Source organism: Palaemon carinicauda, chromosome 16, assembly GCF_036898095.1.
Source record: "Palaemon carinicauda isolate YSFRI2023 chromosome 16, ASM3689809v2, whole genome shotgun sequence".
Lineage (NCBI taxonomy): Eukaryota > Metazoa > Arthropoda > Malacostraca > Decapoda > Palaemonidae > Palaemon > Palaemon carinicauda.
The window spans coordinates 5,132,231-5,157,603 of NC_090740.1; the positions used below are offsets into that span (position 1 = coordinate 5,132,231).

The 25,373-nt window shown below is 42.2% G+C and overlaps 1 protein-coding gene across 1 annotated transcript in view; it reads right to left on the minus strand.

The window, feature by feature from the left end:
- The window catches only part of LOC137655640 (superkiller complex protein 3), an 88,012-nt gene that overhangs the window by 51,629 nt on the left and 11,010 nt on the right, over positions 1–25,373 (minus strand). Inside the window, exons 3-9 of the mRNA XM_068389565.1 lie at positions 14,707–14,808; positions 13,521–13,654; positions 12,010–12,208; positions 2,848–3,064; positions 2,495–2,644; positions 1,205–1,461; positions 114–317 (exon numbers count right to left, since the gene is read on the minus strand). Of these exons, the coding sequence (XP_068245666.1) occupies positions 114–317; positions 1,205–1,461; positions 2,495–2,644; positions 2,848–3,064; positions 12,010–12,208; positions 13,521–13,654; positions 14,707–14,808 (1,263 nt within the window). The remainder of the gene's footprint in view (positions 1–113; positions 318–1,204; positions 1,462–2,494; positions 2,645–2,847; positions 3,065–12,009; positions 12,209–13,520; positions 13,655–14,706; positions 14,809–25,373) is intronic.

Consider the following 25,373-nt stretch of genomic DNA (forward strand, 5'->3'; position numbering starts at 1 on the left):
GAACGTAGAGTTTTCTGTCGAGCAACAGAGTTGCAGCTTATATAATCACCAGCTAAGTTTAATATTGAAAAAATTTCGTATATACACTTTTTTCTTACAAGCTTTTACTTCACCTGTACAAACTGCTCCAAAACTTGCTGAGCTTGCTGAATGTCTCCTTGGGCCTTTAGAAGTACAGCCGATAGGAGCATCAACTGCGGTTGATTCACGTGCACCGATTTTAAGGAATTCAATTTTTTCTCAACTAAGTTGAATTCCTTCAGTTTGATAAGCGACCGAACCATCAGAAGCCCACTCTCTAGGTCTTCATCTGCTTGCTGTAAGAAAAATAATGTGCTACAATTTTTTTTTTTTATTACTGTATTATTATTATCATTACCAACTTCAAAAGTTCAAAGTTGCAACAAATGTTTTCATGATGAACAGGCTGACATAAGTCAATTTATAGTTTACATATGAAATATGTTTAGATGTTACTGTTTTTAAAATATTTTATTTTAATTGTTCATTATTTCTCATATCGTTTATCTTTTTCCTTATTTCCTTTCCTCACTGGGCTATTTTTTCTTGTTGGGAGCCCTTGGGCTTATAGCTTCTTACTTTTCCAACTAGGGTTATAGCTTAGCTAGTAATAATAATAATAATAATAATAATAATAATAATAATAAGCTACCACTCTAGTTGGAAAAGCAGGATGCTATAAGACTAAGAGCTCCAACACTAAAACATTGATACCACATAAATTTAAATTCCTTCAAAAGTCTAAAACAATGAAAAACTCTATCTTTCTTCAATCAAAAAAATGTATACAGAGCCCTTAACTAACAAACTTAATAGGTTCCAAGAGGCTGTTTGTAAGCTGATTTGTTTGTAAGTAAAATTTTGTTAAATTCTGACCTAGAGTAATTTTCAACTACCTCATATGCCTAGAATTTTCAGCTGCGTAAGTCAACAAATAATCCCGTTTCATATAGCAAATGTCGTTTTGCTTACTGCATTACATTATATAATATGGTTTCATTACAGTATTTCATTTTGAATATTTAATACAATATCTGAGGTTTAGGATTTTTGTTGAATTTGTGTGCTTGTATATCCGAAGGCTTGTAAGGTAAATGTTTATAAGTTAAGGACCTTCTGTTATGACAGGAATCAATAATGATATTCCAACCAGACAGATTTAACAAATGACATAAGTACTCACTTCTTCCAGAATTGCGACAGCCTCTCTTAAATGATTTTCGTGACCCATGAAAACAAAAGCCTTGGCCCGAGATAATTTCATCTTCCATTTGTACGAATCAAAGTCTTCATTACCAGGGATTGCAACCTTGGCATTGGAAGCCATGATGTCCAGCGACTTCTTACACGCAACCTCTACACCAGGCCAATTATTTGAGGCTTTATTTGCTTCCAATAACAGCTTCCATCCTAAAAGGTTGTTTGTAACTCGTTCTGCACCTGTTTCAAGGGAATTGACATAGCTACTATCAATAACTAGCGTACGCGATCCGTCAAAAATGACGGCTAAATATTTAGATAGCTATGCAGATACACACACATACACACAGTCAACTCTTCCACCTCTTTTCTCTCAGGGTACCCCTCTCACCAGAGAATGACTATTCTCTCTCCTCCCTACTCGAGGGACGGGAAGAGATCAAATACTTTTAAGTCTCGCAATGTCGCTGAGCATGGCCATAAATAAATATATATACACATTCATAAATTAGCAATGCAATTACTAGTGAATCTTGTTAAAACATTTGACAGATTACAGATATAAATAAGCAAGGAGTCTAAGAAATAGGGTACCAAAAGATTCATCACCCTTAAGCAATGTTACTTTACAACAAAAATAGATCTAGAATGAAGGCAGTGGCAGGTGTATCTCAGGAATTTGTGATAACAGGACTGTAGGGAGATGTGGTGGATATGTTCAAAAGAGGGAAAGAGTGGATTGGGAGAAGAGAACTGAAAACCAAGGTAAGCAAAAGAAAAAAACAGATAAAAAGTAACTTAAATTCTTTTTTAATTTAAACTCATTTAGATTTTTCAACTTAATGAAGTCTACTAAATGAAATATTTATTTCTGTCTTTTGTCACTTAATGAAGTCTACTAAATGAAATATTTATTTCTGTCGTTTGTCACTTGACACAGTACTGTCACCATTCTTTCCATTACTGTTTTTTTTTTTTCTAGAATTTTTACACATGAAAATCTCCGTAAAATGATAAACTACAATGAAGAAAGGCCTACCAACTCTGAAATGATAAACTACAATGAAGAAAGGCTTACCAACTCTGAAATGATAAACTACAATGAAGAAAGGCTTACCAACTCTGAAATGATAAACTACAATGAAGAAAGGCTTACCAACTCTGAAATGATAAACTACAATGAAGAAAGGCTTACCAACTCTGAAATGATAAACTACAATGAAGAAAGGCTTACCAACTCTGAAATTATAAACTACAATGAAGAAAGGCTTACCAACTCTGAAATGTGCCCGAGCTTCTGGATACTGTTTGTCTTGGTAGTACAGGAGACCCTGGGCTAAATTACCCCAGGGAGAGGCACTGTTAAGACCAAGTAGTTTTGCAACATATTTACCAACTTCTTCCTGATTCAGAGGGCACTCTCCTGAAAGATTCGTAGATTTACATAATTCTACAACTCATAAATTATGTAAATAATTTATTAAAGAACAGACTCAAAGAAATACATTTACTGAAAACATGGATATACAGTAACTTCATATACAGTAATAATATTCACTAAATATGCCCAGTAAGAGATTTAAATATCATACAAATAGTAAAAAGACAAACAATAAAAAGACATACCATCTCCTTCTGTTGGGTTTGCCGTCATTTCAACAAAAGCTCGACACAACCACTCCAATGGGAAATAAGTAGGAAATATTGCCAACATTGCTTGAGCTGCCGACACCAGCTTTGTCATTTGTCGGGTGCGATAGAGTAAGTGTAAGTAACTTTGGTAATTGCTCTCGTTATTTCCTAACACAGACTCGTTCAGCACATTTTCCAATGCCTCTTGTAGCTGTAGAGGAGAAAAAGTAACGTAAATATCAAAATATCAACATTAGGATTCTACAAACAGATTACAGTACATTTAAATACTTTTAAGAAATGTCGTTTCTTTGAGTGCAATCTTCAGGTGTAAATTGTGGGTACTATAAACAATACTATATCTTAAAATACATAGTATTTTCCACTGTAATTTTCCAAAAAGTCATAGGTATTAGAGTATTAATAATTACCCATCTTGCATTACATTAAGAGAATTGAAACCGCAAAAATTATAAAATATGTGCCTTACTCTTAACCCTTTTACCCCCAGGCTCTTTGGAAATTTCCAACCCTTAACCCCCAGGGGTTATTTTTTTCCAAGCACATTTTGCAGTATATTTTTTGTAAATTGCTCTAACAGCCTTAATTTTTGTCATAGAGAGGTCAGGTTGGTCTCATTCTCTTGGAAAATGCCTGAATTTTCTCAAAAAAATTATCAAAAATATGAAAAAAAAAATTTTTATAGCATTTTTTGCAAGGACGTACCGGTACGTCCATGGGGGTAAAGGGATGGGTTTTGTGAAACGTACCAGTACATCCTTTGGGGGTAAAAGGGTTAAATAAAAAATTGGTATTATATTATGAAAATGGCATAAAAATCAAATAACTGGATGACAAAGAAAACAAAAGAAAATTGTAACAAACAAATTTAAAAAGGTAGTCCTTGAGCAGCATTTCAGTCACAAAATCACAAGTACTAAAGCAGAGGGTCATTAGAGACCTGGGGATTCCTGGGCAAATATAATTCGCAAATGACTATCACCGAGTTGATACTTCTTGACTGCTATTGCAATTACACAATTTAGGATCTAAGTAATGGGTCCGCACTAAAACAATTAACCCTCTTACCCCCAAAAGGACGTACTGGTATGTTTCACAAAACCCATCCCTTTACCCCCATGGACGTACAGGTACGTCCTTGCAAAAAAAAGCTATAAATTTTTTTTTTCATATTTTTGATAATTTTTTGAAAAAATTCAGGTATTTTCCAAGAGAATGAGACCAACCTGACCTCTCTATGATGAAAATTAAGGCTGTTAGAGCAATTTAAAAAAATATATACTGCAAAATGTGCTGTTGAAAAAATAACCCCTTGGGGGTTAAAGGTTGGAAATTTCCAAACAGCCTGGGGGTAAAAGGGTTAAGTATTGATTAAAGTCATCACAAAAAGCAATGCTTATTGACATTTACTTATTCATATATTTTTGATACACTTCCTTTATTATATAAAATATCATTTTAAAAAAATTAGAACATGACGGAACCAAATATCGAATGGATTGCAGCCTCTCCGAATATAAAATATTCATTAAGAGGAAAGTACATATAATTATACATACAGCATATGTAGAAAGGACTCATACTTTTTAGATAAAGTAAGCATGAGGCCAAAAAATACTTTGGCCTTTGCTATCTGTACATGAATACCTATAACTTGCAAAACAAACTTACATATTATGTACTCTAGAGTACTACAGAAACAATTCAACTCTATTACCAAGTAAAATTTTTGGACTATCAATAGATTGGCTTCTAAGAAATATGGCAAACAAAATAAAGGAAAAACCAATGGATGTCTGAGGGAAAAAAGTGGACATAGGAAAACCAAAAAAAGCACAAACCTAAGTAAGCTGAATTGATGGGATATTTAAGAAATTCTAATACTGCAGTACTATATATGACAGTTTCAAATATGGATGTACTGGCCAGACAGTACTACATTGGATCCTTCTCTCTAGATACGGTTCATTTTCCCTTTTGCCTACATACACACTCCAAATAGTCTGGCATATTCTTTACATATTCTCTTATGTACTCATACACCTGACAACACTGAGATTACCAAACAATTCTTCTTCACCCAAGGGGTTACTGTACTGTAATTGTTCAGTGGCCACTTTCCTCTTGGTAAGGGTAGAAGGGACTCTTTAGCTATGGTCAGCAGCTCTTCTAGGAGAAGGACACTCCAAAATCAAACCATTGTTCTCTAGTCTTGGGTAGTACCATAGCCTCTGTACCATGGTCTTCCACTGCCTTTGGTTAGAGTTCTCTTGCTTGAGGGTACACTCGGGCACACTATTCTATCTTATTTCTCTTCCTCTTGTTTTGTTAAAATGTTTATAGTTTTTAAAGCAGATATTTATTTCAATGTTGTCACTCTTCTTGAAAATTTTATTTTTCCTTGTTTCCTTTCCTCACTGGGCTATTTTCCCTGTTGGAGCCCCTGGGCTTATAGCATTGTGCTTTTCCAACTAGGGTTGTAGCTTAGCAATTAATAATAATAATAATAATAATAATAATAATGATATTTTAATTATAAAATAAATTTTTGAATATACTTACCCGGTGAATATATAATAGCTGAGCCTCCGGCGGCTCGACAGAAAAACACAAAAACTCGCGAGCGATCGCTATGAAGGTTGCGGGTGTGCCCACTAGCGCCAACTATCGGCCAGATACCGCATATACATGTAAACAGACCCAATTCTTCTCATCCCGCTGGGTCTCTATCGGGGAGGAAGGGGGGGCCTTTAATTTATATATTCACCGGGTAAGTATATTCAAAAATTTATTTTATAATTAAAATATAATTTTTAAATATTTAACTTAGCGGTGAATATATAATAGCTGATTCACACCCATGGTGGTGGGTAGAGACCAGAGTTAATTAAGTTTACAGCGTATATGCTTAGAGTTTTTAACAGTTATATCATAACAAAACCCAAATATATATAGGTACCTGGTAAGGAAGTTGACTTAGACGATTACTCTGCCTTGTTAGTCTGTCTTCCTCACGAAGCCCAGCGATCCTCTTAGGATGCTGACAGACTCCCAGGAGCTGAAGTATCAAGGGCTGCAACCCATACAACAGGACCTCATCAAACCCCTAATCTGGGCGCTCTCAAGAAATGACATTTGACCACACGCCAAATCAAAAAAGGATGCGAAAGGCTTCTTAGCCTTCCGTACAACCCAATTAAAAAACATTTCAAGAGCAGATTAAAAGGATATTGGAATTAAGGGAATGTAGTGGTAGAACCCTTACCCACTACTGCACTCGCTGTAACGAATGGACCCAGTGTGTAGCAGTCCTCGTAAAGAGTCTGGACATCTTTTAAGTAAAATGACGCGAATACCGACTTGCTTCTCCAAACGGTCGCGTCCATAATACTTTGCAGAGATCTATTTTGCTTAAAGGCCACGGAAGTTGCTATAGCTCTTACTTCGTGCGTCTTAACCTTAAGCAAGCATCGGTCTTTTTCATTCAAGTGAGAATGAGCCTCTCGTATTAAAAATCTGATAAAATATGACAAAGCATTCTTTGACATAGGCAATGATGGTTTCTTAACTGAGCACCATAATGCCTCAGATCCACCTCGTAAGGACTTAGTACGAGCTAAGTAGAACTTAAGAGCTCTAACTGGACACAGCACTCTTTCAAGTTCGTTGCCTACGATCTCTGACAGGCAAGGTATATCAAAAGACTTAGGCCAAGGACGAGAAGGCAGTTCATTTTTGGCCAGGAAACCAAGTTGAAGTGAACATGTGGCTTTTTCTGTAGAAAAGCCGATGTTCTTACTGAAGGCATGAATTTCACTGACCCTTTTAGCCGAAGCCAAGCACACTAGGAAAAGCGTCTTGAGGGTGAGATCCTTCAGGGAGGCTGAATGTAATGGCTCAAACCTGTCTGACATGAGGAACCTTAGGACCACGTCTAAGTTCCATCCAGGAGTTGCCAAACGACGTTCCTTAGAGGTCTCGAAAGACTTAAGGAGATCTTTATTGTTGGAAAGATCTAAGCCTCTATGACGAAAGACCGAAGCCAACATGCTCCTGTAGCCCTTAATCGTGGGAGCTGAGAGGGAGCGAACATTTCTCAGATGTAAAAGAAAATCTCCGATTTGGGCTACAGAGGTACTGGAAGAGGACACAGATGCTGACTTGCACCAGTCTCGAAAGACTTCCCACTTCGACTGGTATACTCTGATGGTAGAAGCTCTCCTAGCTCTCGCAATCGCACTGGCTGCCTCCTTCGAAAAGCCTCGAGCTCTTGAGAGTCTCTCGATAGTCTGAAAGCAGTCAGACGAAGCGCGGGGAGGCTTTGATGAACATTCTTTACGTGGGGCTGACGTAAGAGATCTAGCCTTAGAGGAAGACTTCTTGGAATGTCTACCAGCCATTGAAGTACCTCGGTGAACCACTCTCTCGCGGGCCAGAGGGTAGCAACCAACGTCAACCTTGTCCCTTCGTGAGAGGCGAACTTCTGCAGTACCTTGTTGACTATCTTGAATGGTGGGAATGCATATAAGTCCAGATGAGACCAATCCAGTAGAAACGCATCTATGTGGATTGCTTCTGGATCTGGGACTGGTGAGCAATAGATTGGTAACCTTTTGGTCAACGAGGTGGCAAAGAGGTTTATGGTGGGTTGACCCCAAGTAGTCCAAAGACTCTTGCACACGTCCTTGTGGAGGGTCCATTCCATGGGTATCACCTGACCCCTCCGACTGAGACAGTCTGCCAAGACGTTCAAGTCCCCCTGGATGAATCTCGTCAACAGGGAGATGCCTCGATTTCTTGACCATATGAGAAGGTCCCTTGCGATCTCGTACAGCGTGAGGGAGTGTGTGCCTCCTTGCTCGGAGATGTACGCCAAAGCTGTGGTGTTGTCTGAGTTGACCTCTACCACTTTGTTTCGAAGAAAGCTTTCGAATTTCATCAAGGCCAAGAGGACTGCTAATAGCTCCTTGCCGTTGATGTGCATGCTCTTCTGACTTGAGGTTCACAGACCCGAGCATTCCCGACCGTCCAGGGTCGCACCCCAACCCAAATCCGACGCGTCTGAGAACAACACGTGGTTTGGGTTCTTGACTGCTAGGGATAGTCCCTCTCTCAGACTGATATTGCTGTCCTACCATTTCAGGCATGCCTTTACTGGTTCGGAGACTGGGATTGATACCGTCTCTAACGTCTTGTCCTTGTTCCAGTGAGAGGCTAGATGGAACTGGAGAGGCCGAAGGTGTAGTCTCCCTAGCGAGACAAACTGCTCCAGGGATGAGAGAGTCCCTACGAGACTCTTTCAACTCCTGACTGAACAAAAGTTCTCTTTTCAGCATTAGTTGGACTTTGAGCAGGGCTTGTTCTATTCGGGTGGCAGACGGAAAAGCCCGAAAAACTGGACTGCGAATCTCCATCCCCAAATATAGAATAATCTGGGATGGGATCAGTTGGGACTTTTCTAGGTTGACCAAAAGTCCCAACTCCCTGGCCAGACTCAACGTCCAATGTAGATCCTGCAGACAGCGATGACTGGACGATGCTCTGAGAAACCAGTCGTCCAAGTACAGGGAGGCTCGGATTCCCGATAGATGGAGGAATTTTGCCACATTCCTCATGAGCCTCGTAAACACGAGAGGAGCAGGACTGAGGCCAAAGCACAGGGCTCGAAACTGGTACCCCACATTCCTGTAAACAAACCTCAGAAACGGTTGGGAATCCGGGTGTATAGGAATGTGGAAGTATGCATCCTGAAGGTCGAGAGAGACCATCCAGTCGCCTTCCATTAATGCTGTCAAAACAGCCTGGTAGACTTCATCGTGAAGTTTGTCTTGACAATGAACACATTGAGCGCACTTGCCTCTTACGTACTCCTGCAGTGAACGTGGCTGCCAGATCATTGGAGCCATCCCTGATAGACTTGTTCCTGCAGAGAACGTGGCTGTCAGATTATTGGAGCCATCCCTGATAGCCTTGTTTATGCATGACATAATTGTACAGCAAAACTTCAAACGCTCGAAAAAACTCCAAACAGGAGATGGTCTAGCTCTGAAGCCGACCATAAAATCTTGGAGCGTCTCATGGCCAGGCGCCAGGGAGAGTCTATGAGGTTTGAGAAGTCTATCTGGGCAGAGGCAGGAACTCCCAAGCCGAGAACTTCTCCCGTGTCATACCAGACTCCCGCTCTATAAGCCAGCTTAAAAGGAGGGAAAGCAAAGGCTGTCTCCCCCAAAACTCCTCCTGGTGATCAACCAGTCGCCTAGCAAACGTAAAGCTCTCTTAGAAGAGCGAGAGAGCACTAGCTTAGAAAACAACGGCTTCGAAGTAGCTAGGCCTAATGTAAACTCTGACGTTTAGGCGAACGAGGAGCAGCAGTTACAAAAAGATCCGGACAAAGATCCTTAAAAATCAGCATGATTTATTTAAAGTCCATAGAGGGCTGAGCAGCTTTAGGCTCCTCTTCGTCTGACAGAGTCCTCAAGGGAATATCAGTAGGAGGGGGATCAGCAACTTCCTCATCTGAAGGAACCTTGTCCGACAACTGCCGAGTCTCAAGCAAGGGAGAGACCTGCCGTGGTGGCAATGCTTGACAAGCAGAGTCCACACGCAAAGGAGCAACAGTAGCAGTCAAGGACGCTATGTCATGTAACTGCTTAAAGGACTGACCAGCAACAACAACAGGTGCGGGAGGACGCTCGACGTCAACTCGAGACTGCCTTGACTGCCTAGACTGAGCAGTCAAAACAACTCTTGACTGCGGTGCTTGACGCTCAACGTCAAAACAAGTCAACTACGCTGGTTGGCGAACGTCCTGAACGTCAACAAGAGCAAGCGACAGCGGCTGAACGTCCACAAGCGGCTGAGAGTCAACACGGGACTGCATCGAGTGAGGCTCTACAAAACGTGATAGACGTGACTTTGTAACGTCAATGTCAACAGGACGAGCAAAGGCTCGTTTGGGCGGCTGAAGGCCAGGATCTCGATCAGCTAAGCGGCGAGGATCATCGTGAACCTGCTCAGCAGAATAGTCCTCCATAAGAGAGGCAAGCTTATTCTGCATGTCTTGCAGTACAACCCATTTAGGATCAACGGGAATGGGTGCGGTAAGAGACGAGGGTAACGTCTGTGACTGCAAAACCTTGCCTACAATAAGACTCTCGGAGACTGTGTTACGCTTCTGTTTAGGCGTCGAGCAGTCTTCCGATGACTGCACAGGGTCAGAGCTGTCCCAATGGCTACAACCAGGACGCTGGACCTGTCCTGAAGGGACTGACTTTCGCTTTAAGGGTCTCGAAACCTTGCTCCTCGGTTTCTTACGCGATAAGCCTTCGGATGACGAGGAGAAAACCGTCTCGCTCGTCTTATGGTAGGGGCGGTCTTGACGAGACACGCCTGAAACCATAGAGGGAACGTCTGTTCGTTGGTTAAAGCCTCTCGAACCCATAAGTCCTACGACATTACTTCTCCCTGGAGCATGGGAGCTTGCAAGAGGTCTCGGACTAGGCGACAGGCACGAACAGACGAACCCTCTGTCGCAACACTGATAACACTTTGCGCAATTATCACTTTATCACTACGATTTTCTGTTTTGCACTTACTTCACTGAAATCGAATTTTTCAATACTGTAATTCACATTAGGCATGAATAAAACTGATTTCTACCTGAAGCACGCAATTCTACCCTACATCAAAAGGTTATAAATGCGAAATAAGTCGTATAATGTAATCACATTAATACAAGCAAAAAACAGTAAACATATAAATCGAATAAAACGGAAATATATAAAGATAAAAGGATCAGTGACTGGGGAGGAGACTAAACACTAGTTCATTCAAAACTACGTTTTCAATCTCTCACCGTACAGTGCCTTGGGACGAGAATAAAAACTAAAAACGTTTTATCCTTTCTCCCCGTACAGAGACTTGGGACGAGAGTAAAAAACTGACTCGAGAACAACGTTACTCGCTTGGGACGAGAATAAAGATCGGAACGTTCTCTCTTCCTCTCTCCCTCTCCGTCTCTCTCTCTCTCTCTTGATTTCACACCGAAGAGAAAAGCCCACTCACCTTTCGTCAATAAACAGGTTATTTGACCAAAGGAAAAAACTGAAAGGACTAAGAAATTGAGAATTAACAAGTTCCTTTAAATTAGTATTTAAAACATTTCAGTTTGAAAGAAGAATGAACAAAACGTCAGAATCGATTTACTCTTTCTGCAAAGTGAAACCGTGATTCTCTCTCTCTCTATCGTAACGATAGAGCGCAAACTGCGTAGCATAAATAAACCAAACGTTAGTTCATCTTTGAAACAGTACGAAGACTATTCAAAGAAAATCTTTCATAAAATATCTACTAAAAAATATTCATTTAATAAGTTTTAAATCATTTCCTCTGTAAAAGTTATTTACGATTGAAAGGGCTCAACGTTGTTTAACTTCGGTTTCCAAGTTAGGACCGCCTAATCTCGGATTAGGGGAGGAATAGGTAAGGTCGCATATAAACAAATCATTAAAATTTATCTTGATGTTTATTAGAAATGGAAAGCTAATCGAAGAGGCCTAAAAAAGGCGGTTGAGATATAAAATATATAGAGGAAAATCTATAATTAACAACAACAATTTATAACGTGATAAGATAATTGCTAAAAGCCTAAAACACACTTCCGTACTAAGGGAAGGGTCGGCCATTTTTAAAAGTCAAAGAAAGTCCAAAAAACAATTCAAAGTCATCAACAATTAAATCTATCCAAAAAAGAGTTCAAGATTTAAGTTGAAGATAAAACACCTGCACTGCGAAAGCTCAAACCAAAAGGAAGTACTTCACCAAGACTGTTGAAAAACTCCAGGTTAACAGCGAGTAATGGTACGTCTTGTCGATCAGACCGACAGAGAAGAATTGAGTCTGTTTACATGTATATGCGGTATCTGGCCGATAGTTGGCGCTAGTGGGCACACCCGCAACCTTCATAGCGATCGCTCACGAGTTTTGTGTTTTTCTGTCGAGCCGCCGGAGGCTCAGCTATTATATATTCACCGGCTAAGTTAAATATTTAAAACTGAATTTTACTGTACTTGATTATGAAAAGAAGTTTAATCAGATCACTAGGACAAATATTCCATGCACTGTAATGACACAAACCTTTGGGGTGTCCTCCGGAGACAAATCCTTAATACCCGAAAGAATCTCGACAATACTCCGCCATGCTTCGTTAACTTTCCTTTGATCTTTCAGTCTGGTCACGAGTTCTCTTAGGGTAACTGATGCTGCGACAGATTCATTCTTGTCAAGCTGTATTGTTGCTAACTTGCGGTATATACCGTCCAGTTTCTCATCGTCACTGTGTATAAAATGAAGCAGAAGTAGGTGGATAACTAACAGAAGACATAAGAGATTTTTTTCTTCTTAACCTTTTCAGTAAAAATTATATTGTATTTTACACCTGCCCACATTTACAGTCTTAATGAATTCTAGACATTACAGTACAACATAAAAAGATGGTCATCTGGCTAAATAATTTGAATGTGTATGCACCATTTGAATTGTGGATTCCAGACAGGTAAGTTAGGTTATAGCTGTAAACAATTAGTGGGGTAAGGTGTACAGAACATTTCAGCTGATGTCAATGATGAGTTTTCATTGTTTATGCTTTGGAAGTGGATCATGTGGTGTTGGGTTTGCCATGTATAGGATTAACCCTTTTACCCCCAAAGGACGTACTGGTACGTTTCACAAAAGCCATCCCTTTACCCCCCATGGACGTACCCGTACGTCCTTGCAAAAAAAATGCTATAAAATTTTTTTTTTCTTATTTTTGATAATTTTTTGAGAAAATTCAGGCATTTTCCAAGAGAATGAGACCAACCTGACCTCTATATGACAAAAATTAAGGCTGTTAGAGCAATTTAAAAAATATATACTGCAAAATGTGCTGGGAAAAAAATAACCCCCTGGGAGTTAAGGGTTGGAAATTTCCAAATAGCCTGGGGGTAAAAGGGTTAAGAGATTGGTTATTTGATGTAAGTGTTGGGGCTGCAATGTGATTGGTTATTTGATGCAAGAGATGGGGGCGGCAATGTAAGATTACTTATATTTTTAAATAACCTCTGTTTCACAATCTATCCATCTTCTAAATAAGCCAGAATTGTAAACTAGGGGAAAGGAATGAGCTGCTTACAAAAAAAACCCATGGGAAACTAAAAGGAATTCACAGAGTTGAATAACATCTGGCAGTCAGTTTACAGGTTTAAAGGCCGATCATGAATGGCAGAGGCAAGGGACAGTGACATTGCCCTATCCAGCAGGACAATGCCCTAGAGACTGACCATTTATACATATGATCAGCACCCAAGCTAAGACCAAGGAGGGCCAGGCAATGGCTGCTGATGACTTTACAGATAGTCCTATAAGCTCCCCCATCCTTAGCTAACAAAGATGGTGAGGTTGCATCAACCAAAGGAACTAAAGAGTTTGAGCGGGATTCAAATCCCAGTCTGGCGTTCAACAGTCAGGGACATTACCGCATCGGGCACAACAAGGCTGTATTCTTAAAATGGATAGGAAGAACCAAAATAACAGAACCGTTGATGAAAAAAGAAGTAACAGTACAATGCAGATATATTAGAAAAAGTTGAACAAAGCTAATTTCTTACTCTTGAAAAATATCTTTGAGTCGAGTCAATATCGTGAAGAGCTCGTCCTTAGTTGCGATCTCTGGATGTTCATCACAAAGCTTCTTGAGTCCTTGCCAGGCAATTGGGCTTTCTGGGTCTACCTGTGTTGCTAACTATAAAAAAGACAAATAAAATAAATGGGATTAAACATAACTGACAGCCTCATTACCATTATCTACTTATAAATGTTGAATAGAATTTTTGAGAATTATTTTACACCTACTTGGGCAATATGGGAATACAAAAGAATATATAAACTCCGTTATAAATTCATTAAGAACAATTCAGTTCAAGTTCTCCAGCTGCAAGTACTTCACAAAGATGTAATTCAGGTATATTGTCCAGCACAAGTACAGAGTGTAAAAGGTTAATGATGAAAAATTAGAAAAATTTTGTTTCTGAAAAAGAATGGTGATTTTATCAAATTCAAAAGATTTTTGGCTTAATCTTCTGAGATTCATATCCAGATAATTGCAAATTATATTGTCCATGGAAAAAAATTTGATTAATTTCAATAAGCCTTTTAACCCTTTTACCCCCAAAGGACGTACTGGTACGTTTCATAAAACTCATCCTTTTACCCCCATGGACGTACCGGTACGTCCTTGCAAAAAACGGCTATTTAAATTTTTGTTTGCATATTTTTGATAATTTTTTGAGAAACTTCAGGCATTTTCCAAGAGAAAGAGACCAACCTGACCTCTCTATGATGAAAATTAAGGCTGTTAGAGCAATTATACTGCAAAATGTGCATGAAAAATAATAACCCCTGGGGGTCAAAGGTTGGAAATTTCCAAATAGCCTGGGGGTAAAAGGGTTAAAAACAATAACCTTTGTTGAAGATTAATGAAATATTACTCTGAAGCACAATTATCTATAGTGTATTCAAAATATCACCTTAACTGGATTTATAGTTTGAAAAATTAATCAAGAAAAAGATATCTCTGTCTGTCTGTCAGTCTCCAATCAAAGACCTCCCTACATTTTCCCCTAAATCATTTTGAATTAATAAAAATATCTATAAATGACATCATTACTGTAAAAACCTTCAAGTACCCATCAATGAAGTAATCATGAACCTTAGTTAAATTAGGGAACATTGCTAAAAAAAAATGAGAGAGAGAGAGAGAGAGAGAGAGAGAGAGAGAGAGAGAGAGAGACTTACCATTAAAGCTTTTTTCGAATCCTCTGGTTTCTTAAGCTCTTGGCAAGCTCGTCCAAATATGACAAGTCCATTGTAGTTCTTTCGGTCATGCTTCAGGACGACCTGAAATAAAGTCAAGTATTCAATAATAAGGATATCAGTAAATAATATACTGTAAAGGAAGTCTATGTAATAGGATATCAAATATTAAATTTGAGCTTTATAATTCTACGATTTGCAATTTAATATAACTATCATTATAAAATGACAAACTTAAAACAGTTTGTATTTTTCCTAACATACAAACCCGAATTCTTTACTATAGGAGATATTCTAGCGCGAGCTGGAAAATACGGCAGAAAAACCTTAACAAGGTTGTTAACGACGGTGCAGGTAATTACCCACCTGTTAGTGGAGGGGGGACCGCCGGTCGGTAGCTGCTGTTTACCTTCAATCGAATTCTAGCCGTCCTGCTTTTATTTGACTGGCAGACTAGCCTTTCTTTTTTGGTTTTTTGATTAATCCTTTTTTCTTTTTCTTTGTTAGATGTGATGTCCTCTATTATGAGGAAGTGTTCCGGGCCCCTTTATGTCGCCGCTGGAGGTGGATCCTCTTTCCCTATGCCCTGACTACAGAGGTCGTAGGTGTTCTGAAGGCTCCCCCTGCCAAGTATGTAGAAGTGGACATCATAGTTCCTCCTTCTCCTCCTCCTCTTCATCATCCTCGCTCTCTTCGGAAGCTAGGAGGGAGAGAGAGAAGAGGAAAAGGAGAGCTCGCTCTCCTTCGCCCAGACGTTCTCGCCGGAGACACTGGCAACATAGGAAGAGACATCATCGTTCTCGCTCTTCCTCGCCTTCTATCCCTTCACGAGATGTCTCGCCGCAAGACTATAAGCGCTCTCGTCACAAACTTAAAAAAAGCGCTTCCTCCTTACCATAACATAGGGCATCAAGAGCGTACGCGCCAACATGCGCATACGCTCCAAGAAGAACATAGCTCCATCACGCGTCATGCTCTCACCGGCGTGCCAGCAATCTCCTGCGCAATGGCGCTCTCCTACGCGCTAGCGCTCTCCCGCGTGCCAACCTTCTCCTGCACGTGCGCATACGCGCCCAACATCTTACAGTGAACCCTCGCTACTTCGCGGTTCGACAATCGCGGATTCACCACTTCGCGGGGTTTTTCCATAACCCATATATATATACATATCGCGGATTTTCCGGAAAATTCGAAAATACCGCGAAATCTGAAGACCCCCAAATACGATATTTTGTTACCTGTAATTCCATTAATACTGTAATTAGTAATATCTGCTCTTACTGATTGTTCATTGCATTACATATGATATATAATTCAGCACAGAAAGAAATAAAACACGAAAAGAGAATGTGATCATACGATAATTCAGTACGTAGTAAAATTAAATCGAACATGAAACGCAAATCAGATGCAGTCATACCATATTAGAATGGTGTGTACTGTAATGGATGTGCTTCTTTTCCATGAATCTTTTGTATGTATACGTACGTAGTACAGTACTGCATCCAATAATATTCTTTGTTGCAAAAATCACATTTCGAATAAGCGTACGAGAGAGAGAGAGAGAGAGAGAGAGAGAGAGAGAGAGAGAGAGAGAGAGAGAGAGAGGCGTAAAATAGCGTACGTAAATTTTTATTATTATTGTTATTATTATTATTATTGTTGTTGTTGTTAATAAAATTATTATTGTTATTATTATTATCATTATTATTATTATTATTACTGTACAGTATTATTATCATTATTTATTATTATTACGGTATTGTACTTAATCTACGTACGTTCAGTATGCGCGGGGCATCTTCTATGAGTAACCAACGCATCATAGTACTGTAAGACGGGTTGTGATTGGTTCAAGCGCTGATAGATGACGAATCAGAACTCAAGTTTTGTTATCTAGCCTGTGATTGGTGTTTTGCCCGCATCTCCTACCCGCAGCATCAAAGTTCTCGCGGGGCTGGATCGTCCACTCTCTGTTACCACGTATCGCTGAGTAGACGTTCTTAAGTTTGTGAAGTTTAATCTGTGCTGTGTGCGACTGTTTTAAGTTGAACTTTTTGTTGAACTTTCTGTTAAATCCTACTGTACAATGCCTCCCAAGCGTTCTGCTTCTAGTAAGGCTGGTAGTGAGCCTAAACGCCACCGAAGGATGATGACGATAGCTGAGAAGGTTACGCTTCTCGACATGTTAAAAGATGGTAGAAGTTACGCGGCCGCCGGCCGCCATTTTGGCATCAACGAATCCACCGTTCGCTATATCAAAAAGGACGAGGCGAACATTAGAAAGACGGCTGCAATCACCTTTAGCAGATCAGCGAAGCGAGTCGTTACAACGCGTAATAAAACGATCGTACGCATGGAAGGTGCTTTAGCTGTGTGGATTGCCGACTGCCGGAAGAAGAACATAGCCTTGGATACGAACACCATCCAAACAAAGGCTTTGAGTTTATATGAGAATTTTGCTGCAAAGGAACCTAAAGACGACGACGGCAACCATGCTGAAGATGATGATGATGCAGATGATCCTCAACCAGGGACATCCACTGATTCCCAGCCTCAGAAACGTTTTTCCGCAAGCAAAGGATGGTTCGCGAAGTTTCAGAAACGCTTCGCCCTGAAAAGCGTTTCCCTGCATGGGGAGTCTGCTTCCGCTGACACTGCCGCTGCTGAAACTTACGTGAACCAGACGTTCAAGAATATTATCGCCGAAGGTGGATACAAGCCGGAACAAGTCTTTAATATGGATGAGACTGGCTTGTTTTGGAAGAGAATGCCGTCGCGAACTTTCCTATTCAAAGAGGAAGCCAAAGCCTCTGGCTTTAAGGCATTCAAGGATCGCGTTACCCTCGTGATGTGTGGCAATGCTGCTGGATTTTTGTTAAAGCCGGGGCTTATTTATAAGTCGAAAAATCCTCACGCTTTGAAAAATAAAAATAAGAATCTCCTTCCCGTGTACTGGATGCATAATCCAAAAGCATGGATTACGAAGATGCTGACCTCCAACTGGTTCCACCAGTGTTTCATCCCGCAAGTCAGTCAATATCTCTTAGAGAAGGGCTTGCCATTCAAGATCCTTCTCCTTATGGATAACGCTGGTGGACACGCAACTGACCTGTCGCGTGAGGGCGTTCAGGTTGAGTTCCTGCCACCCAACACCACGTCATTAATTCAACCGATGGACCAGGGGGTTATCAGGGCGTTCAAGGCCCTCTACACGAAGAATACCTTGGCGGACCTCGTTGCGTGTGTGGATGCTGCCCAAGATGACGAGGATGAAGATTTCAACTTGAAGGCGTACTGGCGGCAGTACACCATAGCCACGTGCCTGCAGAATATTCAGAAGGCACTTCAAGAGATGAAACCTGCAACCGTGAATGCGAGCTGGAAGAAGTTGTGGCCCGATATTGTTTACGACGACAAGGGATTTACTCCGTCGGAAATCCAACACTCTGCAATACGGAAATCTGTGCAGTTGGCTGCCATAATTGGAGGTGACGGGTTTGGCGACATGACAACTGAAGACGTCGACGAGTTGTTGGACTGCCATTCCCAGCCCCTAACTGACGCAGACCTCGAAGACCTGACGAAATCGGCAAGTGAGGAAGAGAGTGATACCCAGGAAGAGACCCAAGAAAATGTCGAAGAAACGGGCTTAACATTAGAACGGCTTGCCAAGTTCTGCAACCATATCAAGGAGGCGAAAGAAATGTTACAAGAGTGGGACGAGGATATGGTTCGCTCGATGCAATTCTCCAACAAGGTCGATGACATCATGACTCCCTACATGATGCTCTTGGATCGAAAAAAGAAGCAGCGGCAACAACTTCCGATCACAATGTTCTTCCAGCCTCGCAAAAAAGAGCCAGTTCCTCCTGCTAGTACGCCTTCGGAAGAAATTGAAGAAGTTTCCCAGGAAGAAGTTGAAGAGGTGTCCCAGGAAAAGACACCTCCGTCTGAAGAGACGTAAAATACTATCATTGACTGCACAGTAGAACACATCATCAGCTTCATCATCATCATTTCTACTGTGCAGCAAATTCATCGCCATCACCATTCAAGTTTTTCTTCAACTTCTTTCGTGGTGAGTACAGTAACAATCTTTATTTTTTACTTTAATATTCTTACTGCCTGTTTTATAGTTTAGTAATGTACGTACTGTATGCATTAAGTTAAAGGGAAGGTTTTAAAAGTCTACATGTTGTAACCTATCATATTTTTTTTGTTTAAAATTTACATTTACGTACGTAAAACAATCTCTCTCTCTCTCTCTCTCTCTCTCTCTCTCTCTCTCTCTCTCTCTCTCTCTCTCTCTCGTAAATTGTTTTCCTGCTTTGCTACGTACAAGTACTGTATAATTTATATTTGTAAGGTAACATATTTTGTAAATGCTTTTACTGTAAATACTGTATGTACTGTATCATTATTTATCACTATCATCATGCGCGTTAAATGCCTTGTTTGTTCTGAGCGTGGTTGTTTACTGAGCGTACACGCCGTCGTTTCAGGCGGCGTCATAAAGAAAAAGATTTCATTTGGAAGTCCTAAGAAAAATACGTAAACTAAAACATTGGTAATAAAAAAATCAACATACAGTACTGTATAATCAATATAATCGATGCAAACACTAACCTATACATATATGTGTACACTAAATGAGTTTGTTTCTTCATTATGATCAGAGATGAACGTAAACAAAACATTGGTTGCCATTTTTTATCGTGCTTTTTAGGTGTTTAGGAAACGCATGATATAAAATCGCCTTTAATATTTGTGCCTGTTTTAGTTTAGGGTGCTGTAGTACATGCATTAAGTGTTCTGTACATTAAAGGGTGGTTTGTTAACAGTACTACGTACAAGGGAAGGTTTTAAAAGTCCGAATATACATGTTAAATAAATAGGTAAATATGATGTCACTACTTCGCGGATTTTCACCTATCGCGCCCGCGTCTGGAACCTATCTACCGCGATAAACGAGGGTTCACTGTACTCTCCTGCGCACCATCCTACACGCCAACTTTCTAATGATAGCAGGACTTCTGACAAGTCAGTCATGCTGCCTTCTCCCGCGCGCCAACCCTTACCAACGCGCCAGCCTTCTCCCGCGTGCATCCGCAAGGATATGCGCGCACGCTCGTGAAATCCTCTCCTAGGGATGCATGCCAACATTCTCCCGCACGCCCTGCATGAATCCACTGTGCGCCCGCGCGCTAGGGACCTTTCTCCTGCGCGCGCGCCCTACGGCTGGCACAGATGTGTGAGAACACTCTCCCGCGCGCCCGTTTATGCCTTCACCTAGATGTTCTCGCCGAAGAGACAGGCGATATAGGAAGAGACATCATCGTTCTCGCTCTTCCTTGCCTTCTGTCTCTCCCCGAGACTATATGCCCTCTTGGCACAAACCTAAGAAGAACGCTCCCTCTCGTCATCGTTCTGCCTTGCTCTCGTCTTTCTCTTGTGAGGGATCATCTAAGAAGCCAGGAGCGCGGCCAAGGGCAAAGCCCGTCCTGACCTCGAACCCTCTTCTTCGCATAATAGTTTGAGGGTCTCCGTTCGCTCTAGAAAAGTCAGAAAGAGCGCTTCTCTTCGCTTTCACTCCTTATCTTCAGAGAAGATCGCTCTCGCCTTCGACTTCTCGATCTCTGACCATTTGGGGTCTCGTGACAAGGAAACTTTGGTTTCCCAGTGCGCTATCCCTTCGTTTTCTCGCAACTGAAACCTCGGGCTCTTGTGCATTTAGTCACACTGACACTTCGGTGTCTCGTGACAAGGGAAACTTCCGTTTCCCATTGCTCTGGCACATCGGGTTCCCGCAACACAACCTCTAGGGGCACACACAATCACGCTGAACCTTCTGGTTCTCGTGAAACAAGTCACCAAGAGTTTTACTCTTATGACGGAGAGTCTTCGGACTCTTGTCACGCGGAGTGTTCGCGTACGCTCAACCAACACTGCGCCCATGACCATCAAGAGTTTTACTCTTATGGCAGAGTCTTTAGACTCCTGTCACGCAATGTGTTCGCACGCAATTAGCGCTACACACGCAAATCTACGGTCATACATTCGCGGGGTCAATCCCTCACTCTCGTGTTTCAGACAGGACAACCTCCCCAGTTCCTTTGCTCCCTAAGGAGTTAAGCATTACGAGTCTCTTGGAAACCTCGGAAGAAGATGCAGGGGTTCGGCCCTTCTTCTCTTTGGTTGAGGACAGAAGGAAAAGGGGAAACGTGTTAGAGGGGCTAAAAGAAAACACCCAGATAGCAGCGATGTAGAACACAATGCCGATGGCTTTGGCCACTCTGTTCGTTATCCTGCGCTTCATGTGGCAGCTCATGAGCTGCCCATGCTACGAGGTAGCACTCGTTGTCAACCTGCAACTTGATCAACTTGTGATTGGAAAACATAGATTGCTGCCAGGAGGTTCACCTCCAGGGGTTAGAGAACCTCCCCTTACGAGGCAGTGATAACTTTCCTCGGAATTGGGCTGCGTGAGAGAACCACCCCTCTTCCGAAGGAGAGCCTCCCCACTTCAGCCATTCAGCAACCTTCCCTCCTTTGAGATGAGTTCCGAACAGCTCGTCGAGTTTTACCTCTGCTATCACGTCCCCGAAGACTGTGCTTTCTCCCCTTGAGCTGGAGAAAAAGCAAGTCTAAGGCTTGTTCCTCCTTCGAGGGGAACTTCTCCCTCGTTTGTGAGAGAGATTATTACGCCTACACTTTTTTCCCATAAGAGCTGGGAGAAAGCTTGGCTCAGGCGATGTCCTCCTTTGGGAGGACTTCTCTCGCCTTCACGAGAAGGAGATTATTACGCCTACATTTTTTCCATAAAACGGGGAGAAAACTTGTCTTAGGCAATGTCCTCCTTCGGGAGAACTTCTCTCTCGTTCGCGAGAGAGAGATTATTACGCCTGTGCTTTTTTCCCATAGAACCGGGAGAAAGCTTGTCTTAGGCGATGTCCTCCTTCGGAAGGACTTCTCTTTCGTTCACGAGAGGGAATTTATTACGTCTACGTTTTTCCCATAGAACTGGGAGAAAACTTGTCTTAGGCGATGTCCTCCTTGGGGAGAACTTCTCTCTCGTACGCGAGAGAGATTATTACGCCTATGCTTTTTTCCCACAGAACTGGGAGAAAGCTTGTCTTAGGCGATGTCCTCCTTCAGGAGGACTTCTCCCACGTTCGTGAGAGAGAAATTATTACGCCTACACTTTTTCCCATAGAGCGGGGAGAAATCTTACCTTGGGCAATATCCTCCTTCAGAAGGACTTCTCCCTCGTTTGCGAGAGACAGGTTATTACGTCTATGCTTTTCCCCATAGAGCAGGGAGAAAGCTTGTTTTAGGCGATCTCCTTCGGGAGAACCTTCCTCCCATTCATGAGAGAAAAGTTGTTGGAGATTGCTGATCCACGCTCCTCCCCCTTTCGCTTTTGGTTCTCCAGGGGGGGGGAGCGAGAGCCTTGTCTTAAGCGACGTTCTCCTTCGGGAGAACAAATCTACCCTGCGGAGGAGTTATCTTCATCCTGACGTTCTCCCTCATGCTGTAAGGAGATGTCTTTTTGAACCTACTGGTTCTCCTCACATTGACCCCTCGGGGTCTCGTTACGATCACCCTTTCGGCGGGCGTGATCAGGAACCTTTGAACTCTCGTCATGTTGATCCTACGGGTTCTCATGGCCTTAGGAGTCCTTCGGGCCTCTGTCGCGCTGGACTTTCGAGTTCACACGACTTGGAACTTTTGAGTTTCAGTTACGCTGAGTCGTCGGGGTCTCGTAACAATTAACACAGAGTGTCCGCGCACGCACGTAATTAGCGCTATGCACGCGACCATCGTCATCAAGAGTTTTACTCTTATGACAGAGTCTTCTTACTCTCGTCAACGGTCTTCGCCATTACCTCCAGACACTCCGACTTCTACCGTTCTTCCCCTTTCGATAAGAAAGATGCGAGGGGTAAGACATAAGGTTTGTCTGCTACTCGCGTCTCCACTTTACCTGTAATAACATGCGAGGAATTAGCGCAGCCTGGGGATTCCTCGGGAGAGCTGCCGTCGAGGGACTTAGAATCCTCTTATTTAAGGACTCTAAGAACTATGTGTAATAACTCATGCCTCAGCAATTTGCAGCTGTCTCCTCGACCTCTTGACGCTCCAGCCTTAGACAGGCTATGTCGTCCACCCCAAACCCTAAGACTAGAATTGATCTTCTGGCTTTGGCCTGTTTGGTAACGTCTCTGACTGGTGTTTGACAGTCTGGGGTTCGAGTCCCGCTCAGACTCGTTAGTGCCATTAGTGCCTGCAACCTTACCATCCTTGTGAGCTAAGGTTGGGGGGTTTGGGGGAGCCTATAGGTCTATCTGCTGAGTCATCAGCAGCCACTGCCTGGCCCTCCCTGGTCCTAGCTGGAATGGAGAGGAGGCTTGGTTCGTTGACCATATAATATATGGTCAGTCTCTAGGGCATTGTCCTAACTGCTTGTGCAATGTCACTGTCCCTTGCCTCTGCCATTCCTGAGCGACCTTTAAACCTTTAAACCTGGTCTGTTCACCGAGATCAGAGACGTCAACCCTCCTCCTCTGAACTTGGATCCCCTCACGGCGAGGCTCACTCCGGGCTGACCCTCGAAGAGACAATCTACTCTTCCAGGCTCTTCTCAGTCATAGAAGCCTCGGCAATGGAAGCAACTTCAATGTCCCTTCTGGCTTGTCACGTGGTCTGGTACAGTCAGCTACCTCGCGAGCCACGAGGACTTGTCAAACCAAGACTCCAGGCAGTCCCTACAGGAAGTCCTAACTGCTGGGGCCAAGACAATGGACTTCTTAACCGCTACAACAGCGACCATGTGGAGCAATTGGGTTCTTAAAAGGAAGGAATCAGTAGTTCCTAGACTTCCTTTTGTACTTCAGTGAGGAAAAGCTCCTCTCAGTCTTGGCGATTAAGGGCTATCGTTCAGCCTTATCTGTAGACTGAGAAGGAGTTGACCTCTCCGCCTCAGAAGACATCACCTTGGTTGATTTGGGGTTTTGAGTGATCTTGATCCCCAGTTGAGAGTAGACCATCACCGTGAGACGTGTCTTACGTTCCCTGAAGGGTCTGCCCTATGAGTCCTTAAGGGCCTCAGGCTACTTTCTGAACCTTAAGACAGTCTTCCTCATACCTCTGTCCTCGGGTAAAAGGGTCAGTGAGCTACATGGTCTGTCTTATGTCGTCACCCATTCAAAGGAATGTGGGGGGAAGTGTCTCGCAACTTCGTACCGGGCTTGGTGGCTAGACTCATAATCCTTCATCTACCGATGAGAGATTTCGAGAATTTCAGTTTTCCAGCCTCATAAAGGTAACACAGGATACAGACCAGTCGTTACTATGCCCAGTCAGGGCGCTAAAGAAATATCTGAAGCGCACCAGACCTTTCAGACCACGTCTCCGTCATTTCTTCCTTAGTACGAACATTTTAAATAAGAGAACCTCTCGCAACACCATCGCTTTCTGGCTCAAGAAAGTTACAGTATTGCGAGGTCTTTTCACGGAGACCCAGAGGCAGTACAACCCAGAGCCCATCAAGTTAGGGAAGTGGCTGCCTCACTGGCGTTTAAGAGAAATTTCTCAGTCTCCCAAGACTGAAGTGCTGGGGTCTGGAAACGCCAATGTACTTTCACCGCTCACCATTTGAGCGACGTGACACATAGGTCTCTAGACTCCCTTTCTATAGGGCCTATTGTGACAGGTCAACGGGTGCTGTAGCTATCTTACGCCCTTTCAGGGGACAGTAACCATTGGCTGAAGATACTGGGTTACACTAGGTTTTAAGAAGGACATCCATCTATCTTCGTCGTCTCCTTCTCCCTCCCATCTGGGGATCCTAGTCTGTATCCAGTTTCTGCTGGACTCGCCAATGGAAATAAGGTATGATATTCATCTGATTCCTCTCACAGGGTATAAGTTATACTTGTGGTCACGAGGTTTCCCCTTTGCAAGGTTGGGGGAATCCTAAGTTTGAAGGGGTCCGAGGCGAATGTTCCTGACCCACTTCATCCTGAAACATTTGTTTCCTCGAAGCTACAAACCTTCAGTCGTGCTGAGATTATGGGGATCTACAAAGAAAGAAGATTAATGGAAGATTGTTGCTTCAAAAGAGTCTAGTCTGAGGACTATCTTCCCTAGGAATAGGGAACTCCTTGGCCACCTTGGCCTCAAGACTAAGTCTCCTATAGTAAAGAATGATGGTATGTATCAAGTGTAGGAACAAAAGACAAACATATAACAGTTTGTATTTTTCCTAACATACAAACCCGAATTCTTTACACAAATCTTCCCTCCATCACCGCCCCCCTAGGATAGTCCTAGCTAGAATCCGTTTGAAGGTAAACAGCAGCTACCGACCGGCAGTCCCCCACCACTAACAGGTGGGTAATTACCTGCACCATCGTTAACGACCTTGTTAAGGTTTTTCTGCCGTATTTTCCAGCTCGCGCTAGAATATCTCCTATAGTGAAGAATGAGGGTTTGTATCAAGTGTAGGAACAAATGAATAATTTTGAAGGAAATTTGCACTTTCCTAATATGTTATTTTCCTTAGTAAAATAAATTTTTGAATATACTTACCCGATGATCATGTAGCTGTCAACTCTGTTGCCCGACAGAAAAAACCTAAGGTCGGG